The 21,348-nt window shown below is 47.5% G+C and overlaps 1 protein-coding gene across 1 annotated transcript; it reads right to left on the bottom strand.

The window, feature by feature from the left end:
• Positions 1 to 12,926: 12,926 nt before the first annotated feature.
• Positions 12,927 to 17,997, bottom strand: LYPD8 (LY6/PLAUR domain containing 8). The gene is made up of 5 exons (XM_087443045.1): positions 17,892 to 17,997; positions 17,394 to 17,504; positions 15,694 to 15,861; positions 15,064 to 15,201; positions 12,927 to 13,309 (listed from the first exon to the last, which is right to left on the bottom strand). Exons 1-5 carry the CDS (start codon positions 17,944 to 17,946, stop codon positions 13,062 to 13,064), a joined length of 720 nt encoding a protein of 239 aa, XP_087299171.1. The 5' UTR covers positions 17,947 to 17,997; the 3' UTR covers positions 12,927 to 13,061.
• Between the last annotated feature and the right edge of the window lie 3,351 nt (positions 17,998 to 21,348).

Below are 21,348 nucleotides of genomic sequence, written 5' to 3'. Positions count from 1 at the left end.
ACCTATTTGGATTCCTTTTATTCCTTTTTCTTGCCTAATTGCTCTGGCCAAAACCTCCAGTACTATGTTAAACAGGAGTGGTGAGAGTGGGCAGCCCTGCCTCATTCCTGTTCTCAGAGGAATGGTAAAGCAACTTATTTTAAAAATATTTTTGAATAATCCATGATTCTAGAAAGTAAAGGTTATTTCAAAGAAAAGTGTCCCTGATGGTGACAAATGTTGAGGTACACTCTGAGGTGGGTTGCTGGGAGGTGAGACCAAGAATGCCTGCACTTGTCCTGGGCAGAGGCTCTGGGCATGGGACACCATCACTGTGCAGGGCTGTCTGGTGAGCATTGTAGAGGAAATGTGAAAGTCAGTGGAGACTGGGAGAATAGGAGACTTGGAAGGTCAGCTGGGTGGTAAATCTCTGCCCAAAGTAACAAGGGTTAACCACGTGCATGGCGTGCATGGCGTGCTCAGGAAGAGCCTTAGCATAGGAAGTGGGAGAGGCTGGGCAGGGCTCACGTTCCAAAAGCGCCCTGAGGTGAGGAGAGGGGCGGGGACCAGCGCTGAGACGGGAATCTGGTGCCCAGCCTGGAGCAGCCATGTGCCGACCAGTCCTGGAGGAGAGGAGGGAAGTGGCTGGAAGGAACACAGAGTGAAAGCCTATCCAGGTCAGCTGGGGTCGGGGGGGCCAGTGAAAAGGGAAGGAGGAGCAGGTGGCCTGCCCATGCTGTGAGTGCGCAGGGACCAGGCCCCAGGCTGGAATCTAGGCAGAGCAGAAGGGAAGGGAAGTCAGAGGAAAAGGGGTGACCAAACCAGCCTCCATGTGCTGCAGACCTCTGCCTGGTATCCTCCCCTCCTCTGCCCCCTGTATCATTGTCAGAAAACCAGTTCATAGTGCCTATAGCTAACAACACTGTACTGTACATTTAAAATTGGCTAAGAGAGGGCCTGCCCCATGGCTTAGCAGTTAAGTGCGCGCGCTCTACTGGCGGCGCACCGACGTACCGCTTCTCCAACCATGCTGAGGCTGCATCCCACATACAGCAACTAGAAGGACATGCAACTATGACATACAATTATCTACTGGGGCTTTGGGGGAAAAAAAAAAGGAGGAGGATTGGCAATAGATGTTAGCTCAGAGCCGGTCTTCCTCAGCAAAAAGAGGAGGATTAGCATGGATGATAGCTCAAGGCTGATCTTCCTCAAAAAAAAAAAAAATTGGCTAAGAGAGTGGATCTTGTATTAAGTGTTCTTACCTGCACCGCCCCCCCCACACACACAAAATAATAATAATGAAGGGGGCAGGAGGAAACTTTGGGAGGTAAGTGATATGTTCATGGCTTTGATGGTGGTGATGAGCTCTAAACCCATCTGGTGGTATACAATAAATGCATACAGCTTTTCACATATGAATCATACCTCAGTAAAGTGATTTTAAAAAAGAAAGAAAAAGAGTTCTTCAAGAGTCCACAAGGCATCTACAGCTTGCTGGAGATTGACCACCCTCCCTGTCCCCTCCAGAGACTCAAAGACCCAGGTCCAGACATGCCCCCATCCAGGCCCCTCTCACCACTGTTGATCTCCATGGTGGACTACCCCACCTCTGCATATTTGGGACCCTTTCCCCCCTTCTATGCCCTGGCAGCCTCTGTCTGCATCTCTGCCTTCCTCTCTAGGCTCTCCTCTTCCTTTTTCCCATCTCTCAGCCATCCAGGCCCAGCCTCCCTAGTCTTTTCATCTGGGTCTGGGAATAAGCTCAGGAGCCCTAGAACTCCCTGAAATTATGTGCTTAAGTGTGTGTGTGTGAAAAGATTAGGCACTGAACAAGACGGCCTTACTGTTCTCCTCAGCTTGATTAAACTTTAGAGGGCCTTCTTCTAGGCTTGAGGCCCCTAACCTCCCTTTTCTTAGAGCATTTACTTTAGAAAACCTGTAATTGTAAATCCTTTCCCTTTACAAGCGATGTACATCTTTTTAAAAGCCTCTTGCCAGTTTTACAACCCAGGAAAGCCTCGAGGACCCAGGAGCCATCTCTGAAATGTAATCATCAAGGGAGATAACACCTCCATTTCCCAGTCTTTCTGGTGAGTGCCTTGCTCCAAATTGCAAAGCTACCTTCTGACATAAAGATGGAGGCTTATTTTAGCTCTGGATAAAGACGGTTAGCAAACATAGATGGCTATGACTTCCCTCCGATGTCCTCAGTACTCTCCCATTAGCTCTCCCTGGTGCTTAAAGACCCTTCCCTCTCTGGCTCAGTGGAGTTGAGTTCAGACTAAGTTCTGGCCTGTCTCTTTTATTGCAATAGCCTTAAATAAAGTCTTCCTTGCTTGTTTAACTTTGTCCAGTGCAATTTTTGCTTTGACAGTATATAGATGCCTTCTTTTGAAGAGAGGGGCTTGGCTTCAACTAACCTCTCACAGGCAGTGACAATAGCTGAGTTTTCTGGTATCCACTGGCACCACTCCAGGGAGGAACAAACAACTCCATTTCAAGTCTATGCTTTATTCTGTAAGTTTGAGGGGTAAAATGTGCTGTCTTTCCTCTAGGTGTCCATTCATTCAACATTCATTCCTCCTACCTTTTGTGGGCTAATCACACCCCAGGGATGGTGGAGCTCAGCTATGAACACAGAACCAAATGCATACATGATATGCTGGAGGCTGCCTAGTGCAGGGGAGGGAAACTGAGTGAGAGGAGTAGGGTAAGGGGGTCCCCTGGACAGTCTCCTTCCTAAAGGCCTCTCTGAAAGGGACATTTGAGCCAACTTGCAGAAATGAAGGGGTGAGCCTTACAGACACATGGGGAAGCATGTTCTAGCAGAGGCACTGTGAACACAGAGCTCTGAAGAGGGAGCAAGCGTGGTGTGTTCTGGAGCAGCCAAGGAGACTGAGGGGCAGAGTGGGAGGGGTCTGAGAGAGACTCATGGGCAGTAGGTCAGGGCCACATGGGCCAAGGAAGGAGATGTGGATTTTATTTTGAATCTTTGGGATGTTTTGAGCAAGCGAGTGTCTCTGACCACCACAGGCTTTAGAAGGATCTGGCTGGTCTATGCAGAATGGATTGCTGGAGGCAAGGATTGTGAGATGCTAGATGGTAATGGTGGATGGTAGTGGTTTTGTGTTTTAATGTCCTTACTTGGCAAAACAAAAAGTTAACACATTAACAACAATAATCCTTATAACTAACATTTATTGAGCATCTGGTATATGCAGAACCTGAGACGCATTCATTAGGAAACACCAGTAGGGGAGGGCAGGAGTAATACAGGGAAAGGAGAGTCTCTGGTAAAGGGTGAGTTATTGAGCCAGCTACCACTGTGCAGAGCCCACTTCAGAGTTAGGCCCACTGAGGAGCATCTACCAGCTCTCATCCCACTCTGATGGAGGCTGGTCCCAGAATGAAGTGCCCAGCACTTCCAGCCAGCCCTGACTGTGTATGGGATGGGCCTGCTGAGCCCTCAGGTAGAGAGCTATGTGGAGGATATGGGTAGGGAGCTCACAGCAATTGCCTTGGAGATCTGGCACCAGTACTTCACTCTTTGTCCCTTTTTTCCTGTAGCTTTCCCCCAAAGTTCTCTTTACCAGTCCCTAAAACCAAGAATCTGGGAACCTCCTCTCCATTGTTGAGTCTCATCTCCTTCTTTCTCTGCTTCTGTCTGTCTCAGCCTTCACCAGTCCTAGAAGCAAAAGTGTCCAGCATACCTCTGCAGGAAATAGATGGCTGCATTCTTTTGTGTCTCACTGGACAAATCCCTGAAGGAAGTTGTGGCAAAGGTACCAGGTAAGAGCACCTGAGTGTTGGGTGTGTATTATATGAATGAGCCAAAGATGGCCTCTGTGCATTTACCCCTAGGTTGTTTATTTCTTCATAGAATGTTTGAGACCATTAACTCAAAAGCCTGCCATCACTAAACCTAAATGTTTATTTTTAAAATAGCCCAAACAAGCAAATTTGTAGCCATTTAGAGATGCTTTTGTACACCTCCTAAAAATCTCACCCATCAGGATTTAGATAGGGCCTTGCAGTTATAAGGCCCCTAGCTGCTAATGCCCTTTAGGGTTCTCTGACCTAGAGACTCTCCATCACGTTGCTGATTGACATCACCTAAACAGATAAGTCTCTCCTCTGATCCCTTCTCCCCCAGGAGTTTCGTTGTCCTTCTCCCCTTCTGGACAGGACTCCTGTGCCTTAAACTGTTGGACAATCTCATGCTGGGAGGGACTTCTCCTTTCATGCAGCCCTATCCATGCACTGTCAATAAAGCTTGTTATATGATAATGCCTCCTGTGGTCATATCATTTTCCTTGATCATCCCCAAATCCCTTGAACCCCCTACAGTGTGGATACAGATTTTTCAGGAGGAAGGGCAAGCAGGGCAGACCTCCCTGCTCCTTCTCCTCTCCCATTCCCCATTCGTCCATCCCTGCAGAAGCTGGGAGCACCTCACAGATGGGAAAGGAAGCAGGGTTTGGGTCTGGTCCTTGGCCAGACCCTCCTCCACTAGGAAGGAGAGCACACCTGCTAAGAGCTCAGACTCCAGCCAAATGTTCTGCCTGACTTTTGCTGATTGTATTTAATGAGGTAAGTTACTGAGCAATCAGTGTTTCCTAGACAATGACCCCAAGCGTGTGTCAAGGCTGGCTGACTTGCTAGCAGCAAGCTGACAAGGTGAGTGGCTCAGAAAGGGTGGAAAAGCAGGGTTACATAGAGGGAAACAGAATGTTCACATAAATGGACACTTGATCATAAAATTGTCATATTCGGGGGCCGGCCTGGTGGTGCAAGCAGTTAAGTGGGCGCACTCCGCTTCGGAGGCCTGGGGTTCACAGGTTCATGTCCCGGGCGTGCACCGATGCACCACTTGTTAAGCCATGCTGTGGCGGCATCCCACATAAAGTAGAGGAAGATGGGCATGGAAGTTAGCTTAGGGCCAATCTTCCTCAAGCAAAAAAGGGGGGATTGGCATCAGATGTTAGCTCAGGGCTAGTCCTGCTCACAAAAAAAAAAAAAAAAATTGTCATATTCGCTAGAGTTGTCCCAGAGAAAATCTGGGGCAGAACACTCCAAAAATCTAAGTGTGTTGACTATTGATCAAAAATCAGAAACACTACATCATGGTGATATGCCCATGTAGAATGAAATGAATGAACCTCTGATACATGTAGCAATATGGGTGAATCTCAAAAACATTATACTGAGGGAAAGAAGCCAGACACAAAATAGTACACACTATATGATGTCATTTATATGAAGCCCAAGTAGAGCCCAATTTGTCTAATCCAGTGGTTCTCAAGGGGGACAACTGAGTCCCCTGGAGAACGTGTGACATTCTCTGGGGACATTTTGGGTTTTACAGCTAGGGGTGGTACTGGCTTCTAGTCAGAAGAGGTCAGGGATGCTGCTAAACATCCTTCAATACCTGAGACAACAGGACAGCTTTCCATCTTGGAGACTTATCTGGCCCCAAATGTCAATAGTGCGAGGTCGAGACCTCCCATCCAAGCTACAGTGTCGAGAAGCAAATCAGGGCTGTCTGGGTAAGCTCTTGACTGGAAGAATATGAAGAAATCCTCTAGGGTGCTGGAAATTTTCCACATCTTGATTGCGGTGGTTGTTACATGACTATACACACTTGTCAAAATTCATTGAACTGTGTATCTCATTTTATTGCATACAAAGTATAACTTAATGTTGAATTTTTAATAATACAGACTTCCATGTAGCTAAAGACAATGGTGCTATGTAGCTATGTGTCTCCCAACAAATCTTCCCCTATCAATACAGAGCAAGAAAAAATGAAACCTACATAAAACCATGCTATCAGCATAACTTGAAGGCAGAGAATGTCAAAACTTCAAAGGAACTGTAAACCAAAACAGAAAAATCACCAGATCTCAAGACAAAAATTCCCATACCCCGCCCCACTCTGCTATAATGCTCTGTACCAAGCAAAGCAGATGAAAAAAAGGGAAAAAAGGGAAGAGCGAGTGAGTAGCTAACAGGGAAGAAAGGGAAGGGAGAAGAGAGTAGCTAACAATGAGGCCTGAGATTGCTCTGAAACCACTGCCACAAAGACTAAGTGAGTCCTAAGTCTGAAAACACTTAAAATAGTAGCCAAGTAGATCTATTCAACATCATGCTAGAAGTATTAGCCCATGCAATTAGACAAGAAAAATCAATTAGATGCCTAAAAATGGATGGAGAAGAAGTAAAATGCTATAAGTACAAAGGTAAGTTTTGAAAAATTACATGTCATCTTAAAATAAAAAAGTAAAAGTTTACTGTTTTTGACTTCAACAGAACAAATGATAGTTTTCACACTCTCTTGTTCAGAGGTATGTGGTTTGTTTCTGTTTTACATTGTATTTTTCTTTGAAGAAGCCTCCAACTAGGAAACTGAAATTGGTGTATGAATTTAAATAAATCAATTTAAACACAGATAATTATACACCTACATGGTGATATTCACATTGACATGTTAGAGTATCTAGCCTTCCAAATGTGTGAAGAGAAGAAACAAAACTAAAATTACAATACTCAAGATTTTAAGACAATATAATATTAGTTAATGCTAAATTTAAAAAGAAAAAAAATACACAAAGCCAAAGATAACTGACAGAGAGAAAATATTTGCAACACATATATCACAATAAGGGCCTCATATATAAAGAACTCTTAAAATTGAGGGACACAAAAAAAGGAAATGAAAGGCATCTAAATTGGAGAGGAAAAAGTAAAATTCTTTATTCACAGTAAAATTTTATCCACAGATAGAAAATCCTAAACAATTCATAAAAAAATCTTACAGCTGATAAATAAATTCAGCAAAATTTCAAGATACAAAATCAACACACACAAATCTGTTGTATTTTTGTACACTAACAATGAACGATCTGAAAAAGAAAGAGAACAATTCCATTTACAATAACATTAAAAAGATTTAAAAACTTACAGATAAACAGGCGAGGAGGCACAAGACTTCTACACTGAAAACTACAAAACATTGCTGAAAGAAAGTAAAGAAGGCCTAAATAAATAGAAGGAAAGGAAGGTTGAAAAGCCACACCCCAGAGACTGAGCAGCCCTAGAGTAGAAGGGGGAGCTCCCATGAATGGGTGCAGAGAGTTTCTAGGATATACTGTGAGGTGAGGAAAGCCAAATTGCATAAGGATACCTAGAGTAGGCTACTCCGGGTGGGCTGCTCTTAACTGCTTGGTGTCTGCAAAGTCGAGATGACCAGACGGAATGACCTGGACAACCGACAGGTCTAACAGAGGCCTCAGTACCCCAGGGGGCCCTTCACTGGAGAGGAATGTGCCCCCACCAAAGTGCAGGCAGACTCCTCCTGGAAGGACACCCTGGATGGTGGGCCCTCGAGCACAGCACAAACCCTCTGCAGCTCAGCCTGGGCCATTTCTGAGCTCCCTGGGATGCTCAGGTCTCAAAAGGGGTGGGCCTTGGGGTTGAGGGCACAGAATCCTTTTGTCAAGAAGGTCTCTGACCCTCCGGAGGAAAGTAAGTAAGTAAGCAAGCAAACAAACAAATAAAAGCTTGGTTCACCCGGGTAAAAAGTGACTAATTTACAGAGAAACAGTAGAAACTATTCCATGTAAGAAATGAGAAAGACAAACTTTAGTTCTATACTGTGTCCAGTTCAGAGGGGAAGAAAAAGTGGAAACAGGTGAGATGGGCTCAGAGAACACAAATGAGACAGTGCATTCCAAGAAAAAAAGATGAAAAGTTACACAAAGAGCTGGAGGCAGGAAGAAATACACCAGGACTGAGGGCCCCAGCGTTGGGGCATGGGACCCCAATCCTGTCCCTTGGTTGAGGAAGAAGCATGGCCATCTCCAGACCCACAGGCCACTGTGCTCACTTGAGACTCCCAGTTCTCCCAAGTTGCATGTTGCCCCTTCACACCCGCCTTGAAGCCTGCAGAGGATGATGCCTGATCCCAAGTCCTCATCATGGCTATGAGGTCCTAAAGGGACAGCTGAGGAGGAACCTGAGGGATCCGGAAGGTAAGGAAGCCAATTCTCCACCGTACTCAGCCACCCACGCAGAGCAGCGACCCCTCACTGGGGCTCTTCCTCGATTTTTGTGGTTGGGAAGAACTGGATCTGACCCCTGGACCTACTTCACTAGCTGTGTGCAAGGCACCTGACCTCTGCAAGTTTCAGTCTGCTCATCTGGACAACAGAGATGTAGTAAAACCTACCTTCAAGGAATTGCCTTGAGAATAAAGTGTGGCACAGAGCCAGCTGTTCAGAGGAAGCATGGATTTCCATATTGTCACCACTGTAACCATCATTGTTGGTTCTGATATTGGGTTCACTCCAAATCACAAAGAATCAGGGCCCAGGCCTGGGCCTGCGGAGGTTTGTTGATGTGTCTTAGGGGCCCACGGCCTCCTGATTCAGTCTCCCTGTCTGCCACCCTCACAGACCATTCCTGGTTTTCTCACCCAGCTTCTGGTTTAGCTTGCTCACGAGCCCTCCCTCTAGACAGCATTTCCAATAAGGTGTCAGCTGACAGTGACTACAGCTAGTTCATGGGAAATAGGTGGCACTTCAAGGACCAAGAGAATGGCTGGAATTTGAGACTCCATGACAGTCCTGGGGAAATGTGGGGAGCGCGGAGACTTGCTTTCTCTGTGCTGGCAAAGCTCCACCACCACTATTAATCTGTGTGTGACTTCTACCTCTGGAGCCAGGGTCAGGGACCTACCTCCCGCTTTAGTGTTGGTGTGCAAGGGGCCCGGGAAGGCTCCCACATCACCCTCCATTAAAATCCGCTTCTAGAAATGATACACTATGAGTCGCCAGCACCAGAGTTCCAACTGGTCACCTTTCCCTTTTCCTGGGATGCTGTATTTGAAGCTTTATTTATCTCCGTAACTCGGCTGGTGGGAACACTTTTGGGGACACCGGAACCCCCAGAATCACTTGACTCAAGCAGCTGGTCTCTCCAGCTGAAGAGCAACCATGCCCCAAGTCCACTGCCCATCCTGCTTGGGACATCTCTTCTCTCAGCCCCCTCCCTCTCACGCCCAGATCTACAGTCACACTCAGAAACTTAAGGCCCCTGTAGAACATCTCAAGACCAGCATCCTTCTCACAGCCCCTTGGGACATATTCACTCATCCAGTTAAAAATGGATGTTAAAGAGACTTATGGTGATTAGTGGTTTTAGCTTTGGTTCAGTTCATATTTCAGATCAAGAATTATTTGGAGATTTAATTCAGATCTTAATTCAACTGAGAGGTGCTATATCCAGCCCATAAAGAAGAGAAATCCACACCCTCCTTCTGTCTTCCCTGCTGAGGCAGTGAGTGAGGGGGTGGAAGGGCTTGGAGTCTGGTGGAAAGGGTCCCCTGACCTTCCCCTTCCATGGGGCAGAGTTGTTGCTTGGAAGAGCTGACCCCCCAGGGCCTATGCTGTCTGTTGCCTTGCCTCCAGGTGATGCCAAGTAACCGCTCAGCTCTATGGAATATGAGCAGAAGAGCTTCCTGTCACTTCTAGGAGGTGTCAGTGGACATGCAGGTGGACGCCTGGGACCAAAGTGAGGTGGACTGCAATGGAGACTGAGAGAACTCAGGTGGGTGTCGGGGGGCGCGCTTCTATATCTTGACTGGAGGAGTGGTTACATGGCCACATTTGTCAAAACTCATCAGTCTGCACACATACATTTTGTTGTATGTAAGTTGTACCTGAATAAAGCTGATTCTAAATAAAATAAATTATCCTGGGCAAAAGAGCTTTACAAACTCTAAAGTGCTATGGAAAGACAAGGCAATGATTTGTGATGGTCCAGAGCTACAGTGTAAGTGTGGAATTCTGTGGATCTCTTCAGACATAAGGGCTTATCCCAGAGCCCAGGCTGGGACTAAGGAAGAATTGGCAGGAGAGGGCTTTATCCCAGTGGGAAGTCCAAGACTCTTGCACAGAGGACAGGCGTCCAGAGTTAAGCATGGACAGCAGGGAAAGAAAGGTAGACATTGAGCAGGAGTGGCACTTTGCCTTCTTCCTTGCTCTGAGTGAGGAGGCAGGAGCCAGCAGTGCAAATAGAGCGCATTTCTAGGGTACAAATTACTCTCGATTACAGCAGGGTGACAGAGCATCTGCCCTGGGCATGTCCCCACTGCTTCTCCGTTTAAACTCCCTCCCTGTCTGTCTTTGTGCTGTCTTTCCACCTGTACCCTGCTGTCTAGGAGAGCCTCCCAGAATAGAAACCCAATCCCACTCTTATTCTCGTGCTTGCCTCTGCTGTGTCCCCCCAACCCCACCACCCAGCACTTAGTCTGAAGCCTGAGGAGTCCTTGCAAGGTGTGGAGACCTCATGGGATCTGGCCCTGCTCATCCTCCAGCCACCTGCCTGATCCTTGCTACCCTGGTTTCATTCCTGTGTGACCTTTTGCAGTTCCCCCAAAGTACCACTGCTTCCTCCCATTGACGCGGAGCATGGGGGCTTCCAGGAGGTTCTAAGAGCCGATCAGCTCTGGTGGTGGTGCCCTTGGCTATGTGGAGTCGGCAGCCACATGGAGATGCAGATGAGCTGTGCCGTGGTTTGTGGGGCTGTGGTAGTAGCAGCTACAGAGGGTCTGGGGAGGGGGTAAAAATGGAGTGGGGATCCTGAAACACAGAAGCAGCTATAACCTCAGTGATGTTGGCATGGTCTGAGGAAAGTGGGCCAGGGCTATGCCTTCCACATTACTCTAGAGCATGACGGGGACCCGCTTTCAAAATGGAATCATCCACTAATGGCTAGTATTTACCCCTTGTCAAGGAGAACTATCTTGGCAGCACTCACAATACCATGTAGCAGGGATTATCACTATCCCCTTAGTACAAGTGGGAAACTCAGGCATGGAGAGGTGACATCTGTTGCCCAAGGTTCCAGGGCTGGAATTTGAAGCCACACTCTGGCTCTAGAGGCCATGCCACTGACCACTGAGCCATACTGCTTCTGAGGCAGAGCCTCTGAGATGCAGATGGATAAACTACTTCTTCCCAGGACACATGATTGAGTTCTGGCCAATGAGACATGAGCGTGATAGATGCCACTGCCAGGCCTGGCCCCTCGAGCGTGCTGTGGGGTCCTCTAGGCTCTCTCTCTTTACTCGTTAGCCAGCTGGATGCAAAACACTCAACTGAGGGGGCCGGCCCCGTGGCATAGCGGTTAAGTGTGCGTGCTCTGCTGCTGGTGGCCCAGGTTCGGATCCCGGGCGCACACCGACGCACCGCTTGTCAGGCCATGCTGTGGCGGCATCCCACATAAAGTGGAGGAAGATGGGCATGGATGTTAGCTCAGGGCCAGTCTTCCTCAGCAAAAAGAGGAGGATTGGTATGGATGTTAGCTCAGGGCTGATCTTTCTCACACACACACAAAATAATAATAATAAACAAAACAAACAAGCAAAAAACACTTAACTGAGATCCTAAGGAGTCTCAGGGTATGGGGGAAGCATTGGATGGAAGGAGCCTGGCCCCTTCCTCATTCTTGGAGTGTTGCTGACAAGGACACATGTCCACCCAGGAACATCTGTATGGGTTTAAGTAACTGTGAAATGAATTTTCATTGTTTTAAACTCTAAGATCTATTTGTTACAGGAGCATAACTTAACCTGTTATTAACTGCAAAGGGAAAAAATGTAACTTTACAGTGAAGAAATCTGGCAGATACCACCAAGTGATCAAGGTTAACATCACCAGTGATACAATATACTGACATCATGTATCTCCTGTTAAGATGCAGTGAGAAGGGCACGTCATTTCTGTGCGATTCTTGAGAAAAAAGCACAACTTCAATCTTATGATGAGAAAACTTCAGACAAGCTCAAAGTGAGGGACATTCTGAAAAATAACTGGCCAATAAAAAGACTCCAGAACTGTCACAGATTGTAGGAGACTGAGGAGACATAACAATTAAATGCAAAGAATTGGATCTTGGGCCAGAAAAAGGACATTAGTGAAAATTGGTGAAATATGATTGAGGTCTATTAGTTAACAATATTGTTTCAATATTAACTTCCTGTTTTCAGTAATTATAGTGTGGTTATGTAAGACAGGAATATGAGAGGAAGCTGGGTGAACTCTCTGTACTATTTTTGCAACTTTTAGGTAAGCCCCAAATTATTTCAAAATAAAAAAGTAAAATAAATAAGAGTGAACATGCTGATGAGCTACTGTAAGATGGCCTCTCTGGTGGCTTTGCTCTTGGTGTGTTGTCAGCAAGCTTGGACAATAAAGACCCACAATGGTTCATATCTTTAAAATTTTTTTTACAGAAAACCCCATTCTTCCAAGTCCAGCTCAAGGCCTGCCTTATTTACTAAACTGGGACTTCTGTGCATATTGGATTGAATGGTTTTCTTGCTCCCGGGGTATCTGATATGGAGTCAAGAACTCTGCCTTTGATTGTATGTTCCCTGAGGGGAGGGACTGGGGCTTTGCAGCCACCTTCCATTCTGTGCAAGGCTACAGGACACCTGGTCACCCGAGACACCGAGCCAAGCATTGTGTTGGTCACCTCCGTGACTGGGAGGTTGGGCAGTGGAGTCTGCCAGGCCTCAGCAGCCCCTCTACATCCCACTTTGGGCCCCATGGTGACAGGGTTCCAGAAAACATCACTGTGGCCCTCTGACCACTGCTGAGACAATTGCTGAATAGCTAGATATCAGCACTGGGGTCAACACAGGGCATTATGGGGCACAGCTGGGGCACCTGAGTGTAAGGTTGGGGACAATGGCACGTGGGTTCCTAGAAGTGCAGGGCTGCAGGCAGAAGATGCCAGCCAGGTGGAAGGGTCTTCTTCTCAGAAGCATGATGGGCAGGGATCAGGGAGGTCCTGGGAGGCCACACACAAAGATGCACAGATTTCAAAGGCAAGGAACAGAGAGGTGGTGCTGGACAGCACTCAAAGGAAGCCCAGCCCAGAACGTATCAGGACAGATTTGGTCAGCGAATGAACCAATGTTTTAATAATGGAGAACAATGTGGCTGTCACAGGGCATGACCTGAAGGGCTGTGACTGCCACTTATGGCAGTTAAACGAGGAGGCAGGGGTGGATCTCAGAGCAGCAACCCCAGCAGGAGGAGACTGGCAAGGGCCGTGGGGGTGAAGGAGACTTTGAAGCCGGTGTTGCGGGTGGTGGTCTGGGGGGGCTCAGTGGAGTTGGGCGTTGAGGGGGAGTTGGAGGTGTCTACACACTCAAAATTTTGAAAGGTGACTCCTCCAACTGTCCGGTTTTCAGCAGACAGGAACTGACAGGTGGAGTTATCGATGTTGGAACAGCCTTTCAGCACGAGCTTAGGAGTCTCTGTGGTTACAAAAGAGACAGTAAGGACTTTGAAGCCCCTTTGCCCTTCCTCCCTAGGCCTCCTGAAACAGGAGCTGGCAGGAAAGAGCCCAGGATCAGGAACACCAAATGGTAATGGTAGCAGGACCATGGAGGTCAGGGCCTAGACTCCTGCTCCCACCTAACCCCAGAGGAAACTGAGGCTCCAGGAGGTGGATGAGAGCCTGAGATCACAGGTGAGGGCCAGAGCTGGACCTGCGACTCAAATCTCCCGTGTTTTCCCGAGTAGCTGGCAGGTGGTGAAATCTAGGGATGGGCTTAGACCCTCCGCAGCCCTCTGCTGTCAATCCAGGAGGGAGTCAGCACTCTAGACTCCTCCTGGGCTCTCCTCCTCCAGGCTCTGCTTTCCACCCCAACTCCTCTTTGAACTTGTGTTCTCCCTGCCTGAATTTTCCCTGAGAAGAGGGAAAAACAACCAAAGGAGATGCAACGAGACCATGCATGCCTTTACTCTAAATCTGGCTTGGGTTGTGTTTAACCCTGTTTAAAGGTGAAAGTCCTAGGAAAAAGCCAAGGGAATTTGCAAAGATATGGTTGTGTGTGGCTACCTTTTATCAAGCACTTACTACGTTTCAGTATTGCTCTGTTGGATACAACTCAAACAGCCCTGGAGGACAGGCAGTTCACAGGGGAGGAAGGGGCTGGAGGAGGCGACTGTCTACTTGTCAGAGGAAGGGCAGTCTGAGTCCAAGGCTAACTCCAAACTTGCTCTCAGAAGGAGAGAGAAACCTCCAAACCCCAGTGAAGAAAGCAATTTTTTGCTGTTTCATAGCAAATATAGGTGCTGGAGTTTGAGACAGAGTGAGTTAGGAAGAGGTGTTGCTTGGAACATGTCTACAATATTAAAAAAAATGACCTTGAACAAAATTTACAAACAAAAAATCCTAGAAACATTCACTTCTAGGCCTTGCCTGTAAAAACCTTCCTGCCTTCCTCCATTCCCTCTCTTCACCCACCTGCTGGTGAGATGCAAAGAATACAGCAGAGACCTGCCAAGTCCAGAGTGGGTGGGGGCCAGAGCCTTGAGATGGAAGGAACCCAGGCCCCTGGACTCCACAATGAACATCTCCAAAGAAATAAACATCTATTGCATTAAGCCATAGGATTTGGAGTTTGCTCTTGAACAGTAAGTAACTTACCCTAACAAAGGTATTATTCTTTAAACATTCAGGCACAACATTTGCCTGAACATTTATAAGTTTTGTATTTTATAATCATTATTTTGTATTTCATAATGGTTAACATGAAATTACTTTTGTAGAAAAAATAATTGGTTGGATATTAAAGCCCAGTTTGACTCTTTCTTCCAGGTGACCCAAGCTGTCATGAGCCAGCACCTCTCAGTGACAGGTAGAGAAGAAAAAAGTGTAGCTATAGAAGGTAATAAAAGTGACACTCACTCACACCTACAGAATGACGCAACCTAGCAAAGAAGTAAATGCCAGGAATGACACGATACACTTAAACAAGCCTGGCTTGATTAAAAGCCGCAAGAGAACAGAGTTCAGGAGATAGACAGCCTGGGAGGAATGGCTCTGGAGTAAGGAGGCAGAAATAGCATTAACAGCCTCGCGATCTCAAAGGCATTCTAATCTTATCGCCTTATCCTACTAACCTCCCCCAGCCCTTCTTTGTTAATCCAGAACTTAAGACCCAAGGCTTGACATGTTTTCAATTCAAGTCCCATAAAAGGAAATTGGAACTCCAAGATGTACCATTCTTAAATTCTGCAACTAGACTGACACATCGTTCTTCATTATAACATCTCCGGAGTTTCACACTGCAGGAAGTTTCGTTAGATCCATAACATGCAGGGCACTCTACGTTGCTGGACGTATTCTCCAGTGGAGGAACTGGGTAGAGTAAGAGTTATTAACTTAGAACAGTGTTATCACACAGAATATGGTACTGCCCTGGGCAGAAGGGGATAGGCAGGCAAAGACTCTAGTCAGAGAGATCCTGAGAACGGAGCAATTGCATGCTCAGAAGTCTCAGATCCTGCCTTGAAGACATCAGTCATCCCTCCCCATGTCCTGCCAAAATGCTTACGGTGTACAAGCCCACAGATCTGCCCTTACAGACCATCCAATCTTTAGAACTCTGGTCTGTGAGTGTGTTGGGCTGAGAAAGGAAAGGTAAGATTTTGAGCTAAAACGAACCTATAGCCAATGTCAATATTAGCCAGCTATTGTGAATATTAGCCAACAGATGTGTGACTATGTGATAGTGATATGCACTGAAGAACCTGGGCTTGAGATTTCAATCTAAGGGTGAGGACCTCAGGTGGCAAAGGAAGGGACGAAGCTCGGAAGACAGAGGGAGGATGGCGCATGACCAGCACCCACCTGAGGCATCATTGGTGTCATTGCACTCCCTTCCTTGACAGCACTGACTTGCAAAATAGAAGCTTTCTCCATCAGACACGTGGACGGTGAAGGCCTCAAACACGTTCCTTTCCTCACTGCAGTTCTCTGCAGAGCAAGCCTTATCCTGGTACAATGTGATGCTCCCTGCTAAACAAAGGTAAACACAGACTGTCAGCCCCGCGTGAGGAGGCTTTGGGGAGAGTGAAGACCCTGAATAGTAACTGCTTCAGGCAAGGGCAGAAAACATACCCTCAGCTCAATGTGATTTTGGAGACACTGGAGAGGGTTTCCTGCAAAAAGAAAAATCCTTTCCCATGAGGTAGTTCCTTCCTTCAGCAGGAGATGATCAGAGATGCAGGTTAAACTCCAGGTGAAAGGCTGATGTGGAGCCTGGAAACGGGTGGTTTCCAGGACAACACCCCCAGAGGCCACTGATCCATCTTAGCATCTCTAAAAATAGCCAAGCAGACATGATGGACCTTTGTGCAATATGATGCTGACCCTAAATCCAGTCAAGCTTCTAGACCAGAGCTATTCAACATAGTAGCCACTAGTTATATGTGGCTATTTAAAATTCAGTTCCTCAGTCACACTAAGCATATTTCAGGTGGTCATTAGCCATATGTGGCTACCATATAGGACAGCACTGATGTAGACATTTCCATTATTGAAGAAAGTTCTACTAAACAGCATGAGTCCAGTTTATAAGAAATACCAGGAATAGGAGTTCAAGCGAAGTGACACCAAAAGGAAGCAATCAACCAAAGCTGGAATATGGAAAAGCTACAGGACAAATGTCCCCATTTCTCCAACAAAAAAATGGGATTGAACAAAAAACGTTATGGTAGCTGTTATGAAACAAATTAGACATAATAGACCTAACAGCAAAATGCAATGTGGGGATTTTATTCTGATCCAAAGTCCAGTGCATTGACTATAACATGACGTCTTTGAAACAATTAGGACATTTTTAAAGTGGCCTGGGTATTAGAAGAAATTAAACAATTATAGCTAATTTTCTTCATTGTGATAATGGTATGGTAGTTATGTAAAAAGAAAAAAAACGTCCTTGTTAGAGATAAATAGTGAAGTATTTATAGGGGAAAAAAATGGCAAATTGTTGACACAGGGTGGTGGTTACATGGCAGTTCATTATATTCTTTTTCTGCTTTTGTGTATGTTTGAAAATGTCCATAATAAAAAAGTTAAAAAGAAATGTAAGTGCTTTGAGAGAGAGGTAACATTCATGCCAGCAAAACACCTTGGGAAGAAGTTTGAGTGAAAGTATGTTGGATCTGGAACGGGAAGGAGAACTGAGGAGGAGAAAAGGAGGGCAGAAAAATTGAAGAATGCAGGGACCCAGAGCAAATCGCCTGCTGTGTAATTTAATTAAGAGCTGCCCCTGCTTTTCACGTCCACTAATACGGGTCTAGAATGAGATTTCAGTCAAGAGCAGCAATTCCAAGAAGCCACAGGGGCTTTTCTGCTTGCCCAGGTCTGCCCCTGTATTCCCATCTGAGTCCTGTGTGTTGCTTCTCCTGGGAGGCACCTTCATGACCCCATCTCTCTCTTTGCACAGCCTGGCCCCATCTCAGCCTTCCTTTACTCCCTGGCCACCCTCTCCAGCTCCTGTCCTGTGAAAATCCCGGAAATAGGGGTGATGAGCACCCCACACTCACCTAAGGTCAAGAAACTGGTACAGCTGGTGTTGGCCTCTGAGGGACACTCAGTGATGGTGCTGTCGACACAGGAGTTTGCCAATGAATTACACTGCATACAGTTCAGGGATTCTGGAGAGATAAGATGCCCAGAATCGTCAACATTCAGGAGACATTTATAGAGTGTACTCTGGGCAAAGTACTGCACCTCTCTCAGGATGAAAGAATAGCTGGGATGGTATCCCTTCCCTCTGGGGCCACCCAAACTTGAAGCTGTGAGACGGAGCTATCCCCTTTAGTTTCTCCCCACTGTCCACCACTCCCCAATGGGAAGACCCAACCTTGACACAGGGCGGCTCCACTGAGGGCAGTGCGCACAGCGGGGTCTCATATTCTCCACTGACCACACCTTGAGTGAGAGGCCATGTGAGAGGACCCCAGAGACCGAAAGCAAGAACACTTTGATCAGGTGTAAAAAATGGTCTTCATCCCAAAAGGGAGCTACATGATTTTCCTCACCTACAGCTGACACTGAAAGTGCTGCGATGATACCAGCAACAAGGACGCCCTTCATGGTGCCAGCTCTGACGTCTCCCAGGGACAAGGATCGTGGCTGCAGAGCCTTGAGCCTGAAGAGACACAAAGAAGGCAGTCTGGGGGCTCGGAGGGAAGGATGCTGGGGTGTGACATCCACTAGCGTTGTAATCACACTCTGACAAGCCCAGCTGACAGCCCGTCCTTGTGACAGATTCAGCATCCTCAACCAGGAAGACAGAGCTGTGATGCAGATTCCACCCTACCCTTACGCCTACATCAGTCTGAGTTTTCCCAATCCTGAATGACTGCAGAACCATCTACACACGGATAGGAAACACAGCCCAGGGCATTTCCTCCAGAGCCACTTCAGGTACGAAATAGGCAAGCAGACGATCACCAGCCCCACTAAGGATGGGGGTCCAGGAAGAAAGCTGGGCTCTCCTCTCTCAGAGTGTAATGTCCATCCTCTAGCTGGTATCTTGCTACATTCACATAATGCACTTAGGGGCTCTGTTGCTGCCATCACCATCATGATAGGCAGACACCAATTGAGCTCTTACTCTGTTCGGAGCACTTTATGCACATTAATTCATGTAACTCCTCCACCCTAGCAGGCAGGTACTATTGTTAGCATCACTCTCATTTCATAAGGGAAATCGAACCCCAGAGAGGTTAAATAAAGCACTCAAAGTCAAGGTGTACTCCTGGGAGGTGTTAGAGCTGGGGTTGGCCCAAGCCCCTAACTACCACTCTACACTGCCTCCAACAGATGCAACTCCCAGACCCCTGGGCCTGGACACACTTGACCTGCAAGGCTGAATCAGAGGCCCCGGCACACCTCTGACTGGTGTGTCACCAGTCTCACTATGCCTGCGAATCATCTGATCCGTAAAGTTTAGCTGTATTCATTAGGATCCTGAACTAGAGCTCCCAGAATTTCAACTTGCCTGTGTATCAAAGCAGCACGGCTGGAAGTGTCTGGCTCTTCACTGAGTCCTTCCTGATTGTTAGCCCATTTATCCTATAAATAGCATCCACAAGCCACATGTGGCTACTTAAGTTTAGATTCATTGGAAGAATGAGAAGAAAACATTCTGTTTCTCAGTCACCAGCCATGTACCAGGACTCAGTGGCTGCTGTACCGGCCAGGACAAGTATGACACATTTCCTTCACTGCAGAAGGTCCCAGGGCACAGTGCTGCTATAAAGGTTGTTGCCCCACTCCACAGGGGAGAAGCCTGCCGATGGAGGGATAATGAAAGCTGCCCAACCTCACTTAGCTCATAAGGCCAAAACTGGGACTCCATTCTGGGTGCTTCCGGCTCCAAAGCTGAGTTGCACTGTGATAGCTGCTACTTACTAAGGGAGAACTGATCTTAACCTGGGAGCTGCAGCGCCCCTCCTGCCTTCCACTTCACCACACCACACACATCACATAGCACAGACTCATACACACCACACAAACACATACACATCACACACACACACCACATGTGCCTCACACACATACACACATCACATACACACCATACCACACAAACACACACAGTACTTATGCCACACATATCACACACACACACCACACAGCAAACACACAACACACACCAAACAAACACACACACACACACACATCCCACTGGTTAACTTATTAAGGGTCACTGAAAAGAAAGAAAAACTAGTCCAATTAGAGCAGACAGATTCTGTGATCTAATGGCCCCACCACTTAGAGATCCAAGGAGAAAAATAAAGTTTGTCTGGTTTTGAGCTTGTGGCAGATACTCTGAGCATTGCACCCTGCATCCCCCTATGCCTGGTCACCCCTCCAGGCCCAGAACCCCAGTAGGGAGAGAGGTTCAGGGTTTGGGCCTCCTGGGAAGGGCCTCTCAAGCCTTGTGAGTATAGAGGAGGAGGGGAAGGGAGAGAAGGGTGCCACAGTAGCCATGTCAATTAAGTGCACAAATCACCTCAGCCCTATGGTGTAGACCTGATGATTGGCCTCATTTTCAGAGGGAAATAACAGAGGACCAGAGAGGTCAGGACCCAGCCCAAGGACACACAGTAGAGAGGCAGAGCCAGGGTGGTGGGACCAGATTCCCTGTTCACCACCACTGTGGAAGAGAGGGACTGGCAAGGTGGGAGTCGGGGCAGGGGGTCCTGTATGGAAAACGAGAACAAGTGTTCCCTTTGCAAAGTTCTTCCCTCTTGTTCTATCATTGGATATTTTCAACTGTCTGGAAGAATCCTGCCACCGTTGCTGTCATCTTACACTCAGGGAAGCCAGAGCTCAGAGAGGCTGTGAGAAGGACACAGTACCACACACTCACAGACCAAACCCCAGACCATGCACCTCTCCATGCCAGCATTCCCTCTCCTGAGCACTGCCAAAGGAGCAAGAGCCACAAAAATGCTCCAGACCCCAGCCAGCCCTGAATGCCCTTCCTCTGGCTTCAGTTTCTCCCAGGCTAGGCACCCCCCCTTGCAGCCTGATGCCAGCCCCTCACCTTCTGGATCTGGCCCAGAGGCTTCCCTGTAGCAGGTGGATCCTGGTGGTGTGTTGGAGCAGATGTGTGAAGGGCTTTATACAGCAGGTGGCTGCACAACCAGAAAGCACAGCTGACTGCGGGGAGGGGCTTCTGGGCCAGCCTGGGCCCTGCCCAACCAAAGAACCATAGGCGACTTAACCCTTTAGCAGCTGTGCAATTTTTCAACTCTCTGAGGCATCCAGGAATTGAGAGCAACTTTGGTCAAGGCCTGCTTTTGGCAAAATGTACAGGGAGCAAGATGTGTCCCTGGTATCATGCTATGTCATCATGCCTGGCCCACTGAATGGATTTCATGACCTGATAGTGAGTCACAAGCTTTGCCTTATACCAACCCGGTAAAGCAGTCACCTTGATCAGCCCATTTTCAGATGAGAAAACCAAGGCACAGAAGAGAAATCTAACAGACTTGCCCAAGATTTCACACCTGGGGCAAAGTCAGAACTCAAAATCAGGCCACATGGGGTCCGTGCAGCTCAGGAAGGGGGCTCATGTCCCCGGGGGCAAGTGTCTTAACCTCACTAAGTCTCAGGGTTCTCCAGCCAAGATGAGGGTAAACCTGCTGTGCAGCCTTACAGGGTGGAGGGGCCATAAAGCCTGCCTGCAGCATGCCCTACGTACCTCAGTGAGGGGCCCACAGCCACGGTTGCTGTCACCTCCCACACTCCAGGCGGTTCAACCACCCTAGCTATCTGGGCAGCCACTGTTGGTGAGGGCCCAGGTGAGGGCTCACATTGTGTGGTAGGGGCTCCTGGCTTTGAGTGTGGACTTGAGTTCCCTGCCCTCTTCATCTTTCTGCTGTCTCTGACACCTCAGACACACACACCACAAACTCACTCCCACATTCATGCACACACTGGGACACATGCACACCCATACACCACACACACATTCACACA

This window comes from Ceratotherium simum, chromosome 18 (assembly GCF_057802395.1).
Source record: "Ceratotherium simum simum isolate JZ-2026a chromosome 18, ASM5780239v1, whole genome shotgun sequence".
Lineage (NCBI taxonomy): Eukaryota > Metazoa > Chordata > Mammalia > Perissodactyla > Rhinocerotidae > Ceratotherium > Ceratotherium simum.
This window is presented reverse-complemented; position numbering and strand designations above follow the sequence as displayed.